This window comes from Egretta garzetta, unplaced genomic scaffold (assembly GCF_000687185.1).
Source record: "Egretta garzetta isolate BGI_Z169 unplaced genomic scaffold, ASM68718v1 scaffold51, whole genome shotgun sequence".
NCBI classification, from domain to species: Eukaryota; Metazoa; Chordata; class Aves; order Pelecaniformes; family Ardeidae; genus Egretta; species Egretta garzetta.
The window spans coordinates 3159136-3173143 of NW_009258549.1; the positions used below are offsets into that span (position 1 = coordinate 3159136).

General features: G+C 53.2%; 1 protein-coding gene across 1 annotated transcript in view; it reads left to right on the forward strand.

The window, feature by feature from the left end:
* Positions 1-14008, forward strand: part of SYNGR1 (synaptogyrin 1) — a 14227-nt gene continuing 219 nt past the window's right edge. Inside the window, 5 exon segments of the mRNA XM_035903188.1 lie at positions 1-42; positions 7848-8085; positions 9548-9693; positions 13960-14005; position 14008. The exon segment at position 14008 is cut by the window's right edge and continues 219 nt beyond it. Coding sequence (XP_035759081.1) covers positions 1-42; positions 7848-8085; positions 9548-9693; positions 13960-14005; position 14008 — 473 coding nt within the window.

The window sequence follows — 14008 nt, forward strand, 5'->3', positions numbered from 1 at the left end:
ATGCCGTGTGGCTTGCCGCCGGCTACGATACGGAGGTGTGCTGTGAGCTGAGCTGCATCATACAACTGGTGCTCCACAGTAGACAAGACATGGGTGCATGGGTGGGTTTTTTACCACGTTAACATATAGACCTGCCTTCAGCCTTCTTAGGTGACCCAACAGCTGGAGCTACTGGTGCTACAGCTGGAGCTTGTGGAACTGGGTGACCCACACCAAGCTTGAGCTGTGCTACGGGTGCGTGGCTCCAGGATGGTTCTTGAAATAAAGCAGGCGAGCGTGGGTACGTTCCTGCAGCCAGTATGGGGGAGCTGGGAGGCTCCTTTGCAACCCGCGGGTGTTGAATGTAGCGCTGGCTCCATAAATAAGTAAAATGCTAATTGAAACAGGTTGTTCCAGGCACTCCTGACTGCTTGGAAACCTGCTTGCTGGAGAATGAAGTGCTGCTCCATGTAAAAGCCTAACAAGGCAAAAGTAACTTGCTTTTTGGAAGCAGGCCCAGCTAGGTGGCTTGAGTGAGAGTATTTCCAACTGCAGCTGTGCAGGCAAAGCAGCCCATTAAGACTTGCCACATGGATTCAGACACCAAATCTCTGTCTGTCGCCAAGGGCACTGTCCCTCCAGAGGGAGGTTCGGTGAGGAGAGGTGATGCCTCTCCTCCATCTCCTCCTCCATGAACTGCTGCTGTTGCCACCACGTCCCCTGTCCGGTGGGAGCACGCAGAGGTTTCCAGCAGGGATGAAAAGTGCTGTCCTCTGTCTCTGCAGGCACATCCCAGGCCACTCCAGCTGAGCAGAGAAGGCAGCCTCACCACGATAGGCTGGTGCCTGCGAGCTGGAAGGTGGAGGCAAGCCCTGGTGTAGCAGGAAGCCCCATCTCCTGCCTCACTGGCAGATCCTGGCTTGTCGTGATGCTTGCGCTGATGCCCTGCTTAGGACACCCTTTGCTTCTTCCCCATGTGCTGCCCTTTGCCACGTGGAAAGGACACCCAGTGTGGGCTTGCGGTGGCAGTGAAACCGAGCCTTAGAGCCCAGGGGCCACGTTAGTCTGAAACTAGCTGCAACCTCCACCCTCTTTGTGTCTCAGCTAAACTTAGCTGAGATGTTCCCTGTCTTTGTGGACCATAGCTCATGCTCTCTGCCTTTGTTCCTCCATGTGATTTTTGCCCCAGCCACCATGCTCACTAGCTGCGTGCTTGCAAGACACATGATGGGAATGATGAAGGAAACGTGGTGGTTCAAAGCACGTGCTTTCAGTCCAGCCCTAGGTACGGTTCTTCATGGGATTCCCTTCCTTGGGTTGGCTTCAAAAGGTTTTTTTGGGGATTGCTGTTACTGGGATTGTGTGAGAGGCCATGTCAGAAGATGAGCAATAGATGTGCAGAGCCACGGGGTGATTCGGGGTTGGATACAGCAGGTCATGTTGTTTCCAGCGTAGCATTTCCAGGAAAGATCTTGCAGCAGGAACAAATCTCTCGTTACTGGCATTTGCAGATAAAAATCTGAGAAATAGCACATAGGGACCAAAGGCAGTCGGAAATATGAGCGAAAAAATAAGATAACCATATGTAATCTGCTATTTCATAACATGAGAGGGACACAGGTGAGGAGCAGAGAAACTGCATGGAGATGAGACATAGCTGAGGCAAACATTTGTGGCCAGAAGACAAGGCAGTGGAGAGGACGAGCGTGGCTGTGAGAGGAGCAGACGCAGGTGGCGATGGAGTCCTTCACCTAGGTTGGCACAGCCAAGCCAAGGAGAGGTGTGTTGCTAGAAAGAAAACTGGACTCTTCCTCCTGGAAAAAGACACGACTTTTGGGTGGTCACTTCGCTGACCTGGGGCAACGTAGGGACCATCTGGAAAGCACAGAGGGACCTGGCTGCCACTGTGGAGGTGTGGCCATGGGGAGCTGTCACCAGTAGCGGTGGGACAGAAGAAGCTGTTTGACCACAAGGAGGGCACGAGGCCTGCGGGACCAGATGGAGCTTCCTGAAGTCGTGCTTGGGGACACGGCCTTCTGTTGCACTGGTGGGCTTCTTCCCACGGCAGAGCTCTCCCTCCCTCCCCGGGGTGGCAGGCACAGCCTGGGCTGTCCCGGGGTGCCCCGGTGTCACCCAGGGCTCAGGCTGCTGCGGGGGAGAAAGATTCACCCAGGCACAGCTCTGGCAGGAGGTGGAGGGGGTAATGGCTGGGCCTGTTGAGCCTGTCCCAGATCCCGTGGCAGGAATTAGGGATGCAGAGCCTTTCTCCCCTCCATCACCTGCTCCGGCTCAGCCCTGGCTGGGGAGCTGGGGCCACGTGGCTGCTGGCCAGGGAGGGTGAGCTGGAAGGGAGATGCTGGCATACCCATGCTCTTCCCCCATCCCACGCTCAGGGGAATGGGGTACAAATGGGCAGGGGGAGGCTGCCCCCCTCCAGCACCCACACAGGGCTCAGTCTCGCCACCGAGACTGTGGGCAGGAGTCGCCCGCTGCCTGCGTGGTGCCGGCTGGAGGGAATAAATAGAGGCTGCCTGTTTCCAAGCTGCCAGTCCCATGCATATCAAAAGCTGCATATGTTTTCTTCAAAACGAACTAAATACAAGTAGATTTAATGATGATGATAATAACAATAATCCATGTCTGTGCAGGGCTCTCCAAAGCTTTCCAGAGACTCCATTTGTGAGTGGCTGAATGAAAAGGAAAGCCAGATCATCTCTGCCAGTTCATCGTTTGCACTCTCCCCTGCTCTTGCTTGCTTTAAAAACAGATTTATTCCCAGTCATTACCAGATCGGACACAGAAGAGGTTATTGCATCGTTCTGCCTGAGGTGGATTTGATTTGAAGTCCCACGAGGAATATTATGTCACCAAACTATTTCCTCTCTATAATAGAATAAAAAGAGGGTTTGGGAGAGGGAGAGGCAACACGCAGTGCGACAGAGCCTGTGACCGGAGGGCACCGCAGCGAGCCCAAGCAGGCAGCTCCACAGAAACCCTCTTCAGCCTCATCCCCGCTGATCATGGGGATCTCAGGGACGGAGTCAGGAGGCAGCGTGATGAACTCCTGGGATGACATGCAGGAAAATCCTGCCGGAGGCTGGCTGTGCTGTGCGTCCATCACATGATGCTCAGGAGCATCTGATGCACGGCTGGGGATGGGCAGCGTGGTGGAAAGCCTCACATGATGCTCAGGAGGTTTCGCCTGGCTTTCTGCAGGGCTGAGCCTGCAGCGGGGAGGTGGGGAGGGACCGGAGAGCCTCTCATCTGAGGGCTCATCTCTCGCCTTTGCCTCTTGCAAAATCAGATCACCCAGTTCAGTGAGAGGAAAAAAAATAGGTCTTTTATGGTGGGATGCAGCCTTTTGCCTGTTCTGCACTTTTCTCGCTGTAGTGAGCCCTTACACATCCGTAATGGCCAGCACAAGCCCCTTGAGAAACCGGGACAGGGACACTCTCAGCCTCTCCCCGTCTTCTCCCTGCAGTGTTAGCATTACATTCATTTTGCTGCATCTTTTGGCAAGTTGTTCTGTCTCTGTCAGCTTTGCAAAGTGCCTGGCTCTGGGCTTCGCTTGGTGTCTCAGGGCTCTTTGATGAAAACTGGAGTCTAGGACAATCGTTGCAACAACCTGCGTGGATGCAATGTTCAAGGAGTGGTGAAGCTGAGAAAAGCCGGGTCCCAGCAGCAATGCTGCGTTGGTCAGGTCTTCTCCACGTGCTGTTTTCTGTCCATTTGTTTGAGCGTAGCCAAATATCTTACTGCTTAATAAATGCGCACCTCCAGACAGGCTGCACACCTGCCCAATGAACGTTGGTCTTCGAGGCTGAAGGAAACCCTCTCGACCTAAAAATCTAGTTACTTCAAGCCCTGTTAACTGACTTAAACAGCCTCACTGAAGAAATGAGGCCGCTGAGGTGCCCAAAGCTGGGGATGGCTGGCTGGCTTCCACCACCGAGCGTAGGAAAGTGGCTAATGATCTCCCACTGCAGCGCAGAAGGATGGGCTGTGTTTGGGAGAGTTGGGATGCCATGCTTCGTGCCCGCCTCCCAGTGCCTCAGTGCTCAGTCAGGAGAGCCTTCTTCTCCTCGCCTCCTCTTCGTAGCTGGATGCGTATTTTGGACCATTCGCCCGCCTCCCAGCGCCTCAGTGCTCAGTCAGGAGAGCCTCTTCGTAGCTGGATGCGTATTTTGGACCATTTTATTAGTGGCTGTAGGCGAGACCTTGTGCAGCGAGGACTGGCTATGCCAAACAGGTAGAAGGAACGAGCAGCGGTAACACAGAGGCTTGTGCTGGTGCTGCTGGCATTTCTCCAGAAGTGCTGCAGATGTGGTGGGAACGGGAACGTGAATGCTTCATCCTTGCAGACTTGGTGCTTTGTTCGTAATCCAGGCAGCGTTCAAACTGCACCTGCTGCCTGGATCATCTTTGCACAGGCATGGATTGTGAAATCAAGGATTTAAAAACCACTCTCGCTTTTGCTAAGATGACTTGCTACGTCAATGAGCTTCCACCCACCCACCCCCCTACCGACAAGAAGTAGCTGCCATGGAATAAGTGTGCAACAGTTTCTCCTGAGGGCTGTGAGATCTGGGCTCTCATAATCGTATTTTTTTCTAGAAAATTGTTTGTCTGTGCACCCTTTGCAACAGCTTCTGGGTACAGACGTCACAGGGATAAAATGGGCAACGCTGCCTGTCGGCAGCAGCAGCAGCGATCGCCTCTTCTTCTGCTGTCCAGCTCTGCCTGTTGGTCTGAAACGTCTGGTTTGAACCTGCCCCTTCTTGCCCAATCTCTGCTGTCCAGTCCAGCTTAAGGCTTCTGTGCACAGCAGATCCTCACAGCGTTCTGCTGTGCTGCACAGGCAGTGGTAGGCTGGCAAAAAACCCTCTCCACTGCTGCTAACCTTGTCCTCTCTGCAGCATCAGAGCTGATACCAGTAGTGAGGAAAACTTGGATAGGAGGAGACATCCCTTAAGCTACTGTGCTCTGGTCCATAGAAGGCTTTCCTAAGGACAAAGAGTCCTTTGGGATTGCTGTTTCGGGACACAGAAGATAAGCATCTGCAGTGACCTGTTCTGCTCACAGTGGGAATACCCTGAGTGGAATCTCACCGGAAAACTCCTAAAATCAGATGCTTGACAGTAAATCATACCTTGGGCAACTCCAGTCTATAAACGAGGTTTCTCTTCATAGGAGAGGAGTTGTGGCACCTTGGCTGACTGAAGGCGGAGGAAGAAAGTTAGGAATGCCACCTCTGCTTGAAATTTTAGGGAGAGGGAGAGGTCCTTCTGATCTCATGACTCTGAGCTGTGTCTTCACGAAGGGCCAACATAGATAGGTATAAAGGGGCAAATGCAAAAAGCAATGATTCTGCTTCTTCACTTGTAGATGAGAGCCCTAGCAGGCCAGCAGCAAACCCAAAGATAAGAGCAGAGGGAAGACGTGTATCAGGATATGAGCAGAGTAAACAGAGGTGTCTCTGGGTAGAGGCCATTACAGAATTTCATTCATCCCAAATGAGTAAGCAGAGGCTCACAATACGGCTCCTTGCAAGGGTTGACCTGGCTCAGGGAAATCGACATTTTACCAGTTTTGAGCCCTAAACCAAAACTGGACACCAGGCTGTGCCACTTTTGAGGCTGTTTCTCGTCTTCCAAAGCTATGCTTTTTGTCTAACGCTGTGGAAGACGGGGCACCCACTTTGCCATCCCAATATAAGGAGGTTGGTCCTTCAGGTGGCAGCATCGGTGCTGGTCACAGCCTCACGTCGGGACATCACTTCAAGGAGTCGGTCAGCTTCCCCTCAGGTTAGAGGAACATGGTGTTACTGCCCATGGTCCTCGGCACGGTGTTACTGCTGATGGTCCTAGGCAGACCTGTCAGCCCAGCCTGTTGAGAAGGTGTGCAAGGTTTCCCACTGAAAGAGCTTGGCTGTAATTGCGTGCAATTTTGCTGCCTTTCCCAACCATGCAGGCTGAAATTTTGAGGACCGAACTTTTGCTTCAGGCAGAGGAGATTTTTATTTTATTTTGTTTTTCACAGGTAATTTCTGCAAAGTATGATCAATCTCTGTTTTCAAGAAGAAGGAGGAGGAGGACTATTCAGTTGTTTTGCTTGCAAGCTTAAAAAGCTCTTGTGAACTTTCAGAGAACCCATACAGTCCCCATGCTTAAGACTGCTGGCTTCCAGCTTTTTTAGTTTGCTCTAGTGTGTCAAAAACATGCTCAATGTCAGCAACCCAAGTGTGACCCAGTTATGAGCCTTGGGGTGAAAAAATAGTGTCGGTGTCAGCGGATACTTGTTAGAGTTTGGCAGCTGAAATAGGGTCAGTGTTGAGTATCTGCCCAAGGGCTGTCGGGGACCGTGAGTAAGGTTTTTCCTCTGGTTCTTGGTGCCACAGGTCAAACAGCAGAGGTCTGTGCTGTGGATCTCAAGCATCCGACCCCACTGATGATAGATGGTGTATCAGGCTGATGTTAATCAACAGTTAATATTCCCTGCGTTCACAAAGCTGCTTCTCCACTTTCTACGTTGTCTGCTGTGTGCTCTCCTGGTGCTTGGTTGGGTTAAGCAGCACTGGGGTCCTTCTGACCTCGCAAACCCTCAGACCCACCTCCACTCTCTGCAAGAGACTTGGCCACCTCATCTTCTTGTGTGCTCCTTCTCCTTGGGGATTAGGTGGTGGTTCCAAGGGTGCCAAACAACTCCCAGGCTAGCAGAGTGCTCCGGTGACATCCTAGCGCACGTCATATGTATGTTCAACCCATGCTTGAGGTTCCATTTCCCATCTTGCCTAGGGCACTCGCAGGCAGCCTGCAAGCGAGACGTTCCTACCAAGGGTCTCAAGATGCCCTGCAAAGAAAAATACGTACATGCTGCCTTAATCTCCCCCTCTTTCTCCTGTGGCTGCGAGGGGAAGCTCTTTATTTGAGATGTAGGACTGGGGCTGCTGTAAATCGTTCTCTGCTTTGGTGAACTTGCTCTGTCAAAGAGCGACGGCCTCGTGGCAGGTGATGAAGGCTAAGCCTGTGAGCAAAGATTAGACTGGCAACTGCGGATTATGGCATTTCTACCTGGACTCATCCTTAATTCTACCTGATTTAAAATAACATGCTGTGGCAGTGGCAGTGACGGGTAGGGAAGACTCATGGTGGCCCTGCCAGGTGGACCTGGAGGGGGGACGTTTGGCTCGTGAAATCCTTGAGGAAGGTTGGAGTGTGTTGGCGTATGGGTGAGTGGGCAGGAGGATAGGTGGTGTCATGGGCTGGGCTGATGGAAAACTGGTGGAGAGAGGTGTGTGATGTGTAGGGAGGTGGAGAGAGCAGGAGCATGGCAGAATGGAGCTGGGGAGCTGTGGGCTGTGGGAGGGTGGGTGGGGAAGAGACCGTAGTAGCTGGGTAGATAAAATTAGTGAATAAATGCGTGGTAGAAACAATGAATTCCTAGAAGGGAAAGGAGTGGGTGGGAGAGTAAGTGCAGACTAAGAGGATTTCCGCTCTTTGGAGCCCTTGTACGCAGGCACCCACACCAAAACCATAGCCCAGTGTACATTCCCTGCCTCCTCCCTGTGTGTCTGTGGGAAGCCACCCTTACTCCAGACTGCGACTGCTTTATATCACTTCACATCAGATGGATAAAAAGGCTCAATCTAAAAGTGTCCTATTTTAAGTTAATCCTCAGAAATAAAATGAGACTGTCTCCCCAGTAAATTCCCTGTGGCTACAGCCCAGGCAAGGCAAGAGGGACGGGAGCTCAGTGGAGCGGAGAGGTGCCTGCGAAGGGTGGCTGTCCTGCGCAAAGCTCAGCTCCTTTGTGCTGGTCCATAGAGATGGGGCTTGCCCTGACCTGTCTCCTGCCTCCCTCCCCACCAGGTGTTCTCCATCGTGGTGTTCGGCTCCATTGTCAATGAAGGGTACGTGAACCGCCTGGACGAGACGCAAGAGCACTGCATTTTCAACCGCAATCGCAATGCCTGCAACTATGGCATTACCGTGGGGGTCCTCGCCTTCCTCAGCTGCCTTCTCTACCTGGCTCTAGATGCCTACTTCCCGCAGATCAGCAGCGTCAAGGACCGCAAAAAGGCAGTGCTGTCAGACATCGGAGTCTCGGGTGAGCTTCCTGGCCGGTTGGCCATAGTGCCCCTCTCCGCCGCTGGCAAGGGAGAGGGAGGGACCTTCTGCCGCCTTGCAGGCCAGGTGCCTGCTAGCAGGAAGGTCTTTGGGTTCTTTACTCTCTCAGGCCTTCTCTCTCTCTCCTTTTCTTCCCCTTTCTCTTCTTTTCAGCCAATCTGGCTGATGCCTCTCTTCTGTTCTCCATAGGAGAACACAGGCTCTCAGGGAGCCCTTTAGGCTCAGCAGGTCTTGCCTCCCTCCATGCTTGTGCTTGCCAAGGCCAAGTGTTGACGCCTCTGGAGATAGTACTTCTTTTCCAGCTCCAGGTGACTGAACCCCATATATTTTAACATAAAAAAAATGTTGAGGATTTCATGCAGGCTGACTAAACCAGTCCTCCTAGATTACCTGGCATTCCCCACGTAAATAGCTGTGCAGGACCTCATCTAGCCCTGAGGCTTATTCTAACTTACAGCCAGATCTCTCCATCCCCAGCAGTGTGTTAAAGTGACAGACGGAGCGATGGTGCGTGTGTGTGTGCACGTGTAAAGCCAGTCAGCAGCAGCGCGAGGAGGTGCTTTGCTCTCGTGCTGTGATCCCACATCGCTCTCCTGGCTTACTCTGGCCACATAGGCAAACTTCTCCACGTCAGGGTCCCTGAGCGGAGCGAGAGCAGGATCAGGTGCAGCATCTGAACTTGTTTAGGGCTTCTGGCTTGCAAGTTTGTTAATGGTTACCCCCTTGCCTAGCAGTCCTGCATACAGCTAGCAGGAGAAGGGGAAGGGGAAGGACTGAGCCCTGTTTTGCTGCCGCTTAGGAATGCCCATTTCCCTCGCTGCTGGGTATCTGGCTGCGCCTGGCAGAGAGGGGGAGTCCCACGCCTCCCCACCAGCTGCCAGTCTGGCCTCAGGGCTCCCCCCCACTTTCATACTTTTCCCAGGGGTGCAGGATGTTAATGATCCTTCATCACCTTTCCTCAGTTGCGTCCCTTAGCCCGTGCTGTCCTGAGCAAAGGCCAGTCTCTGCGCAACTGCAGGCCAGCTGCTTCCCGCTCTTCTGCAGGTCCCTTGGAAGGAATTGCTCTTCGCTTGTCCTTGCAGGACAGGGTTGTGAAGCAGTGGCTGTTGCAGAGAGCCCAGGTGATCGCTCCTGCACTGGAAGCCCTTCAGGCTCCCTCCCAAGGCCAAATGCAAGTCCTGTGATCAATCCAAACACAAGCAAATGAACTCTCCTGAGGTACTTTCTGCAGACACCTATTGTCAACCTTGACAATTTAGCCGTCAGCAAGCCTGCCAGCAGACAGGCTGCACAGTCGGAGTTTGGCCCAGTCTGCAACACACTGGTGGGTCTGGCAGGGTTGAACCTTACAGAGAAATGTGATGTCTTTATGTCCTGTTCACACATACCTTCTTCATGTCTCTCCCCATCCCCTTTGGCATGCTGGTGGTGGTCCATCCCAGCCTTCTGGGCATTCCTCTGGTTCGTTGGCTTCTGCTTTCTGACCAACCAGTGGCAAGCTTCAAAAGAAGAGGACAACCCAATGAATGAGGGAGGGGATGCCGCCCGAGCAGCCATCACATTCTCGTTCTTCTCCATCTTCACCTGGGTGAGTACAGCAGCCATGATCTTGGATCAAGTGTCCTCTGCGCTGTATTAGCTTGTGGGGAGTGGAAGGTGACTGGCTAAGAGTGATCCCCTCTGAGATCTCAGTTCACATGGCTTCTGAGAAGGAAAAGCAGGAGGGAAGGTGTTAGGAAGTAAACTTGGGAAACAAGAATTCAAAAACTTAAGTGAAAGAAGGTGCGACAGCATTAATAAGCACAGTGGGAAAGAGGGTCCCATATCCCAGTAAGGAGTGTCCTTGACAAACCTCTGAGATGACCTTGGACAAGACAGCTCCCCAGGCATCATTTTCCCTGTGCATCAGAAGACTTTAACAGCATTTTCACCTCACAGATACTAAGCAGAGAAGGGAGTTCCAGGCCAGGGACTGCACCCATCCCCACCCTGCTTTGCTCCCATCATGTTAAATGTCATCAGTGGCCACAAGAGGCTGCGACCCGTGTCCCTCTGGGCTTTCTGTCCGCACCCATGACAGAAGTGCTGCCTCACTGGGCCACCTCTTAGGAAGGTGATGGTGCTGTCTCTTAAGACTGCCCTTTCCCCAGCAGTTCTTTATTGCTAGTTCCCTGGGAAAACTGTGATGTGCAATACATAAATATCCCCCACGATTTCCTCCTGTCTCTGAAAACACCGAGCCCAAGTGATTTTTGTCTGAAGTCACAGGATAGTGCCAAGCAGAAAAGCATTTTAGGCCAGTCTCCGTGTGGCTTTATCTGCTCCTCCCCTGTGGGCCTTAACATTGGGTGGGGGCCAGGTAAGAAGGGTGCCATTAAGGCCACGAAGCTATCAGAGAGGAAGGGGGGCTGCAAAGGGTTGTGCAGTCAGCATCCTCGCCAAGGTGACACCAGGTGGCGGCAAGGGACAGCAGCGTGTGTCCCCCCACGAGCGGCGTCCTGCACTCTAGTGCTGCCGAAGGCCCCTTGCAAGCTCCAGCAGAAAGCGTGATGAGGAGCAATGCTTTTGCAGGGGGTCCCCCAGGACCCTCTTTGAGATACTACCACCTGCATGGGCTTGTGAGTGGCTAAACAGGCATCCTCTTCCTCTGGTGCCTTGAGGTTTTTATTTCAAACAAATGCTCTGGTTTACTCTGCCTTACTGATTCTCCTCCCCACACCCCTCTCTCTCCTCACAGGGCTTCCTCACGTTTCTGGCTTTCCGGAGACTCAGAGACATTACTTTTCAGGAAGAATACAACACCCTGTTCCCTAACTCCCCGTCCTTGCTGCCTGTTGCAGAGAGCCCAGGTGATCGCTCCTGCACTGGAAGCCCTTCAGGCTCCCTCCCAAGGCCAAATGCAAGACCTGTGATCAATCCAAACACAAGCAAATGAACTCTCCTGAGGTACTTTCTGCAGACACCTATCGTCAACCTTGACAATTTAGCCGTCAGCAAGCCTGCCAGCAGACAGGCTGCACAGTCGGAGTTTGGCCCAGTCTGCAACACACTGGTGGGTCTGGCAGGGTTGAACCTTACAGAGAAATGTGATGTCTTTATGTCCTGTTCACACATACCTTCTTCATGTCTCTCCCCATCCCCTTTGGCATGCTGGTGGTGGTCCATCCCAGCCTTCTGGGCATTCCTCTGGTTCGTTGGCTTCTGCTTTCTGACCAACCAGTGGCAAGCTTCAAAAGAAGAGGACAACCCAATGAATGAGGGAGGGGATGCCGCCCGAGCAGCCATCACATTCTCGTTCTTCTCCATCTTCACCTGGGTGAGTACAGCAGCCATGATCTTGGATCAAGTGTCCTCTGCGCTGTATTAGCTTGTGGGGAGTGGAAGGTGACTGGCTAAGAGTGATCCCCTCTGAGATCTCAGTTCACATGGCTTCTGAGAAGGAAAAGCAGGAGGGAAGGTGTTAGGAAGTAAACTTGGGAAACAAGAATTCAAAAACTTAAGTGAAAGAAGGTGCGACAGCATTAATAAGCACAGTGGGAAAGAGGGTCCCATATCCCAGTAAGGAGTGGTTAGAAAGTAAACTTGGGAAACAAGGATTCAAAAACTTAAGCGAAAGAAGGTGCGACAGCATTAATAAGCACAATGGGAAAGAGGGTCCCATATCCCAGTAAGGAGTGTCCTTGACAAACCTCTGAGATGACCTTGGACAAGACAGCTCCCCAGGCATCATTTTCCCTGTGCATCAGAAGACTTTAACAGCATTTTCACCTCACAGATACTAAGCAGAGAAGGGAGTTCCAGGCCAGGGACTGCACCCATCCCCACCCTGCTTTGCTCCCATCATGTTAAATGTCATCAGTGGCCACAAGAGGCTGCGACCCGTGTCCCTCTGGGCTTTCTGTCCGCACCCATGACAGAAGTGCTGCCTCACTGGGCCACCTCTTAGGAAGGTGATGGTGCTGTCTCTTAAGACTGCCCTTTCCCCAGCAGTTCTTTATTGCTAGTTCCCTGGGAAAACTGTGATGTGCAATACATAAATATCCCCCACGATTTCCTCCTGTCTCTGAAAACACCGAGCCCAAGTGATTTTTGTCTGAAGTCACAGGATAGTGCCAAGCAGAAAAGCATTTTAGGCCAGTCTCCGTGTGGCTTTATCTGCTCCTCCCTTGTGGGCCTTAACATTGGGTGGGGGCCAGGTAAGAAGGGTGCCATTAAGGCCACAAAGCTATCAGAGAGGAAGGGGGGCTGCAAAGGGTTGTGCAGTCAGCATCCTCGCCAAGGTGACACCAGGTGGCGGCAAGGGACAGCAGCGTGTGTCCCCCCACGAGCGGCGTCCTGCACTCTAGTGCTGCCGAAGGCCCCTTGCAAGCTCCAGCAGAAAGCGTGATGAGGAGCAATGCTTTTGCAGGGGGTCCCCCAGGACCCTCTTTGAGATACTACCACCTGCATGGGCTTGTGAGTGGCTAAACAGGCATCCTCTTCCTCTGGTGCCTTGAGGTTTTTACTTCAAACAAATGCTCTGGTTTACTCTGCCTTACTGATTCTCCTCCCCACACCCCTCTCTCTCCTCACAGGGCTTCCTCACGTTTCTGGCTTTCCGGAGACTCAGAGACATTACTTTTCAGGAAGAATACAACACCCTGTTCCCTAACTCCCCGTCCTTGCTGCCTTAGTGCCCCTCGCTGATGGGGGAATTTGGGGGAGGAGGTGGAGGGATGTGGCTGGAGGAGGTTACTGAGCACAGACGGTTCCAACGCCCTGACCATGGGTGTCCATGTGTGGTCACAGCAGGGCATGGGGTGGGAAGAGATGGGCCATTGAACCGGAGTGGGCCAGGTTGTCCACAGAATGGGAGATCTCCCTCTGGGGGAGTTGGAACTGGCAATTTTTCCTCTTCCTCCTCTGCCCCCTTCTCTCCCTCACCCATACCCCAACTAATGCTGCATAACACCGCTGTGCCTTTCTTTCAGTGACTGCTCAGACCTAATACTTCAGCCAGGAGATGCCCTCTGCCCCCACCACTGCATCTCCTCCATTTCGCCCAGCCCTCATTCCCCAAAAACCTCTAACCTGTCACCTACTAGACCGCTTACCTCTATCAGGGATGCTCTGGGATGACAAGCCGTGCCTGCTGGGGTCGGTGATGCTGAACCCTGTGCCCAGGCTCCCTCGGTCCACCGAAGGTCATCCTGCCTGCAGTTCCCAGGGCAGGAGGCAGCAGGACACTTGCTAACGGTCCCCTGGTCTGGGAAGCACCTGCCTTGCCTCCTGCTGCTCCTTCCCAAGATCTGTGCTGCTGGATGTTGTCCGGTGAAGGGGTTATGGGGGGTGACCACTACCTCGCTACTCCGGGTCAAATCCTGCTCTCTTTCCTGGCCTCTGCAGGCAAAACAGCTGTGTACATGGCAGACGAACCTTCTGTGGCGGAGCTGAGGCAGATTGCCTTTCCCAGGGGCAGGAGGGTCTGGGTGGGAGAACTGCAGGCTGTCTGAGCCTCTGCGACCTGCGCCGTGTCGGTGAGACCCCAGCGCCGGGCAGGAGGTGCCCAGCACATCCCAGCGGCAGCGGGGAGCCCTGGGCAGGCTGCAGGCAGCCAGCTCTGCTTGCAGCCATCCCATCCCATCCTATCCCATCCCTCCTCTCTCTGGGTGGGCTGGAGCTGTCTGTGGGGCAGCCTGAACCTACATGCTCTCGGGGGTTTTTCTCCAGCAAACTTCCAGGCGGGCTGCGCACACTAATCCGTAACCACTACTAACCCCACTTTTGTTTGTTTCTCTTTCTCGGTATGTTCCCCTTCTCTTTCTCCCCTCCCCTCTCTGCTTCCCATCTCTTCCCTCCACCTCCTCCCTTAAAGGTGGGCCAGGCATTCCCGGCGTATCAGCGTTTCCAGCTGGGTGCCGATT